General features: G+C 63.6%; 1 protein-coding gene across 1 annotated transcript in view; it reads left to right on the plus strand.

Moving 5' to 3' along the window:
• The window catches only part of HIP1 (huntingtin interacting protein 1), a 48,536-nt gene extending 45,944 nt beyond the window's left edge, over window positions 1–2,592 (plus strand). The window contains exons 24-29 of the mRNA XM_075720132.1: window positions 527–627; window positions 740–845; window positions 1,069–1,192; window positions 1,412–1,473; window positions 2,052–2,163; window positions 2,482–2,592. Of these exons, the coding sequence (XP_075576247.1) occupies window positions 527–627; window positions 740–845; window positions 1,069–1,192; window positions 1,412–1,473; window positions 2,052–2,163; window positions 2,482–2,492 (516 nt within the window). The 3' untranslated portion in view covers window positions 2,493–2,592. The remainder of the gene's footprint in view (window positions 1–526; window positions 628–739; window positions 846–1,068; window positions 1,193–1,411; window positions 1,474–2,051; window positions 2,164–2,481) is intronic.
• Window positions 2,593–6,000: the final 3,408 nt, after the last annotated feature.

The raw sequence follows: 6,000 nt of genomic DNA on the forward strand, positions 1-6,000 counted from the left end.
TGCCCCATGGCTCTGGGGTCTCCCTGCCCCACAAGTGGGGCTCAGTGGGGTTTGTCTCACAGGATCCTAGGCTCCTGCACAGGCCTCATGCAGGCCATCCACATCCTGGTCCTGGCCTCCAAGGACCTCCAGAGAGAGATCGTGGAGAGCGGACGGGTGAGCTGGGGACAGGGATGCAGGCAGGGGTGCAGGCAGGGCACAGGGCAGCAGGTGCTTGGCCAGCCAGGGTCACTGCACACTTGCTGGGGACGTGCTGCTCCAAGTCTTGGCCAGTTGGGGCATCAACACCAGCTGCCAGCAGCTCCTGCCCCAGCCCTGGGGTCTCACCCTGGCTGTGGTCCCTGGGCTGTCATGGAGGTCCCTGATCTCCTTTCCCACGTAGGGGACCCCATGACCCCCCGGGTTTGGTGTCTCCCTGGCTCCCATGCACATCCTAAATAAGACCCTGATTTGCTCCGTTCCCCTGAGAGCAGGGGATTGGGTGTCCTAGGCTCCCAATGCATGACTGTGCCTTTCCCGATGGCAGGGTGCAGCATCCCCCAAGGAGTTTTACGCCAAGAATTCCCGCTGGACCGAGGGTCTCATCTCTGCCTCCAAGGCAGTGGGCTGGGGCGCCACCGTCATGGTGTAAGTGCCACCATCCCCAGAGCGGGGAGAGGATGGCAGGGTCCTGCTGTCCCCACAGGGAGGGGACAGGGGTGGTGGGAGGATGCTCCAGCCTCTCTCTGCCCTCCTGCAGTGACGCTGCTGACCTGGTGGTGCAAGGCAAGGGGACATTCGAGGAGCTGATGGTCTGTTCCCGGGAGATTGCAGCCAGCACTGCCCAGTTGGTGGCAGCCTCCAAGGTAGGCTCCCCTGCAGCTGTCTGCACTGCCCAGCAGTTCCCCCCACTGCTGCCTGCACTCAGCTCTGGGAGATGCTCCATCCCTGAGCAGGCAGCATCAAGGCTGCTCCCCTGGCTGTCATCTGGGGTGACCCTGGGGCACCACGTGGTCACCCAAAACCGTGGGGTTGGTCTTCTGCTCACTTGGTGGGGCGTAAGTGCACCCCTCCTCACTGCCCTGGCAGGTGAAGGCAGACAAAGACAGTGCCAACCTTTGCAAGCTCCAGCAAGCCTCCCGGGGTGTCAACCAGGCCACAGCCGGTGTGGTGGCCTCCACCAAGGCCGGGAAGTCACAGGTGGAGGAGAAAGGTAAGCACGGGCTGCAAGAGCATAGACCTGCCCCAAAACCTCTGCTTTTCGCACTTGCCGTCTTCAGCTGGCTGTGCCCTGGTGGTCTCTGCCTGTGGCTGCCCCTTGCTGCCTGCATATTCCATCATGGCAGACCCTGCCAGCAGCACGGGAGCTGTTGGGGGGAGTCCAAGCTGGAGAGCGGAGCTCAAGCGGGGCTGGTGGTGTCTTTCTCCACAGATAGCATGGACTTCTCCAGCATGACACTCACACAGATCAAGCGTCAGGAGATGGACTCACAGGTAGGAGGTTCCCCCATGCTTTGGGAAATGCACCCGCTGGTGCCTCATTTGGGCTCAGAAGAGGCTGCCTGAGCTGGAGGAGAGGTGGGTGGGGGCACCAAATGTGGTGGGTGCAGGCACCCTGCCTGGCCCCGGGCACCTCCAGTTTGCAGGGAAGGCCCAAGGTGTGCAGGCAATGGCCAGGTTTGCCCAGGAACCTTCCCTGCCACTGTCCCCATCATGGCACAACAGCCCAAGGCCTCTCGCTGCTCCTGTGCGCCCACCAGGCTGCTACACGGCACCCACCTCCACCTGGCATGGGGTATCCCCGGGGAATTCCCCTTCCCTGCATGCCCACGAGCATTGCTCTGCCTTCACCTGCCTGCACCAGCAGCGCCCACCTGAGTTCGGTCCCCTCCCCAGGACTGTTTGCCATCAGAGCACTCATGGGATGTACCTCAGTGGTCTTTGGGCTTGATACTGGGGAGATAATGAGTGTGAAAGGGGGGTGCCCAGCCCTGCACGGCTCCATGCCAGCTGGAGCACCCAGGTGCTGTGCCAGGGTACAGGGTGGCCATGGCATGTTTGATGTCCTTCAGGTGCGGGTGCTGGAGTTGGAAAACCAGCTGCAGAAGGAGCGGCAGAAGCTGGGAGAGCTGCGCAAGAAGCACTATGAGCTGGCAGGAGTGGCAGAGGGCTGGGAGGAGGATGGTGAGTGGATTCCAGTCTTGCTCCGGCTGGAAAGCTGCTCTGGGAAGGAGCGGGGTAGGATGGGGAAGCCCTGCCTGCAGTCCAGGCAGCAAAAGGGCATGGGTTTCGCTCCAGCTGGCACAAGTAGAGCCCCAGGATAGTCGGCACACATGGACAAAGCCACAGGGACCCTGAACTGTGCAAGAGCCTGTGGGACCCAGGAGCTTCCGGGTCTCTGCTGCCCTGCAAAGCCCTGGGGTCCCAAAGGGATGGGGCAGAGGTATGCTCTGGGGGGAACAGTGTTGCCCTGCCCTCCACTACCCTCTTGCCCCTCTCCAGCTGCGGATTAACACCTGCTGTGGAAGCAGTCCACAGGGGACACCCCCACAGTGGCTGGGACCCAGCTCGGTGCAGCCTTTCCAGAAGATCCACAATATACCAGTGCAAAAGCCACCCCAAAGCACACCTCCACGTCCCCCCCACCAAGAGCCACCTCCAGCGCTGGAGCACCGAGAGCCACCCAGCGAGACCCCGGGTCCAGAAGCAAGGGCTTGCCAGCCTGATGCCAGCCGCAAACAGCACGTGTATTTATTAGAGCTGCTTGGGGTTGGGGGAGTCTCCGGGGTGGGGGGTGGGGGGGGTGGGGGGATGTCTTTAACCCTTTAGTTTTGTTTTTGCACAGATTTTCGGAACTCTTTGAGCCTGCTCTGGCTTGAGCGAGAGCGATTGGGTTTCTTTCGCCTCTCGCTGCTTCTCCAGCCTTAACCTGGTCCCTGGCTCAGCTTGAACATCTGCCCCCTGCAAAGGAGCCTGCCGCGGTCCCCAGGGCCCCGGGGGTGCCGCTGGGGGGTGCCGCTGGGTCGGGATCCAGCTTTTGGGGTGCTGTTGGGCTTGGTGCTAGGTGGGCTCCCCCCTCTGGTGGGGGCACCGAGTGCCTTTGGCCACTGCAGGGCACGCGGGGAGCGTTCCCATGGGACAGCCCAGCTGGTGAGACCAGGGTGCCGGCGGCAGCACCACCCAGGAGCAGCCAGCAGTGAGGAGGGGACAGGCAGCAGGAGGGATGCTGCCATGAGCTCCTGCCCCCCCCATCCCGGGTCCTCAAAATGCCCCCTCCTCCCCCGGAGCTGGGCTGCCCTGCCCCAACAGATCACTGTGTTCATGCCAGCAATAAACCCTCCGCAAGGTGCTGGGCGCGGGTTTGGGCAACCATGGTGCCACCAAACAAGCCACCAGCTCCTGGGGACAGGGGGTAGCTCTAGGACAACAGCACAGAGGGTGCGGGGGCCACCAGAGTGCCCCAAAACCAGAGCACCCTGAAGCCAGAGCAAGCAGCTCCCCACGCCCACTCATTCTGGGCTGGTGCCACCCCTGTATCCTCGCCACCCTCTTCAGTGCATGGACAATTGGTGCCAGCTTTTCCATGGGCAGGGGTGGCCGTGGGGCTGGCACTGGCCAGGGAACCTTTGTGCCTTGGAGCAGGGGGCTTGGAGGGCAGGGGGGTGTCTGCCAGCTCCAGGTCCCCCAGCTCGTCTCACTGTGGCGGGGATGGTGGCGTCAGACTGCGCAGCAATGTCCGTGTCCCCCATGGCCATCCCCATGGTCTCCTGGGGTTGCAAGATTTGGCCTTTCTTCCTTTAGGAAGTGGTGGCATCACCCAGAGTGGCTGGGCTGTCACCGCATGCTTTCCCACTGATGCCCGTCAGCCCTTGGCTGGCACTCAGAGCAGTGGGACCCGCTTGCATCCCCCTTCTTGGCCAGGCCATCAGTATGGCCTCAGGGCTGCTACCCACTACGTGCAGGAGAGCACAGCTGTCCACCGTGCAGGGACCTGGTGTCCCCATGTCCCTCAGCCAGCCCTGCTGCCAACACACCTGCTCCATGCCCCCAGCCTGCTGGGAGCTCCTCGAGGACCTCAGGGCTCCCCCCTGGGGCTCCCACTGCCTCCCCACAACCCACTGCAGCAGTACCCTGACCCGTGACGGCTCCCCTCAGGATGCAATACCAACCATCCCGTTCCTGCAGGACACAGACCTGAAACCCTCCCTGCTCTTGAGGGGGGTCTCACCTGGACGGGGTACCCCCAACTACCTCAGGCCTCCAGGCTGGGTCAGGGCTGGGGGTCGGCGAGGGGCTGGGAGGTGGTGGCACTGCTCTTGGCCGAAACTACTACTACTCCTTTTTGTATCTTGACTGGGTGTTGGCAGGGAGGGAGTGTCCCCCGCGCAGTCCCCAGCACTGGTGGCTGGTGACGGGGGCGGTGGGGGTGCCCCTCTGCTGCAGGTTGGGTTGATTTTTTTTTTTTCATTGTATAATAATGACTACATTACGTGTTTTCGATTTTTCAATAAAGCCTTCAGCTCAGCCCTGCCGGCTCCAGGGTGGGTAGCAGGGGACCTGTGTTACCATGGGGGCCCTAGGGTTCTGCCCTGATAGGTGTGCTCAGCACCCCCAAAAAAATAACTTGGGGAGATGCTGTCAAGGCAACCTGGGTGCTGTCCTGGCAATGATGTCTCGGCAATGATGTCCACCTCCCAGCTCTGTCCCCAGGGTCACCTTGCATGGCACCTCTGTTGTTCCTTGGGAGAGGATCAGGACCTGGTCTCTGCTCAGCCCCGAAGCCCCCACCACCGTGGTCCCTTCCTGGGGGGATGATGCTGCAGTGGGGGGGCCATGCAGACCATCCTGCTCTCTCTGCATATGCTGCAGGGTCACCCTGGGAGGGCCATGGCACAGGGGTCCTGCAGCTGGGTGACCTGTGAGGTCCATGGATAGGGAGATGCTCAGGCGAACATCCCTTCCCAGGTGTGACACTGCAGCAGAACGTCACACCCTGGGCAGCACCCAGCCTCCCCCAGCCTGGGCCAGGGCCACCCAGCCCCCCTGGACTGCAGAAAGCCCTCTGAGAGCCTGTCCCTGCAGCTATGGTCTGTCCCTACAGCCACATTCTGCATGGTCCCTGCTATGGTGCCCTGCTCTGCAGGGCACAGCAGAGCAGCAGAAGCTGCAGGCAGCTGGCAGGCAGCAGGGCGTGCAGCACTCCCCTGGATACCCATGTCCCCCAGGGACCCAGTGGCGCAGCCAGCCAGAGCGGCCTTCCCACAGTCCCCAGCATGGTGAGGGGTGGCTTGTCCCCAGCCCTGCCTTGCAGCGCAGGCTGGTGGTGGTGGCACCCTTCAGCTGGGGCAGGGGGACAGGGGATGGCCGCACAAGGAGGTGCCCCTGCAAGCCAGCGGTGACCGGGGACAGGCAGATGCCGGACTGGGGCTGTGTGCCCATAGCTGCCTGCAGCGTTGGATCACACATGGTCAGGGATGGGGTCAAGATGGGGCCATGTGGGGACATGCAGGTGACCACAGGGGCTGGGACAGGGGGGACACAGAGGCTGGAACAGTGAGGGGGGCTGTAGGGATCGGGAGAGGGGGGACATGGGGATTGGGATGGCAACAAGGACACAGGTTTTGGAGTGGGGATGGGGAAATGGGAATCTGGGTGGGGGAGACATGGTGGTCGGGGTGGGGGAGACCGAGGGTCAGGGTGGGGACATGGGCACGTGGGCTGGGACAGGGATATGTGGATGAAGACGGGGGACACCGGTCGGGATGGGGGGACGGGGACGGGGGAACACAGGAGTCAGGGTGGGGCCACACACGGGTCAGGAGAGGGGCACGGGGGCTGCGATGGGGTAGGGGACACCGCGGCTGGCACAAGGACGCGGGGGTCGGGGTGGGGGCACGCGCCGAGAGGGGCTGGCCCCGCCCAAGCACGGGGCAGGCCCCGCCCCGGCCCGCGCAGTGCATGCCGGGCGGCCGCGGCTGGCGGGCGGCTCGGCGCGGTCGGGCTCGGCGCGGCGCGGCGGCG

Source organism: Pelecanus crispus, chromosome 12, assembly GCF_030463565.1.
Source record: "Pelecanus crispus isolate bPelCri1 chromosome 12, bPelCri1.pri, whole genome shotgun sequence".
In the NCBI taxonomy this organism is placed as follows: Eukaryota; Metazoa; Chordata; class Aves; order Pelecaniformes; family Pelecanidae; genus Pelecanus; species Pelecanus crispus.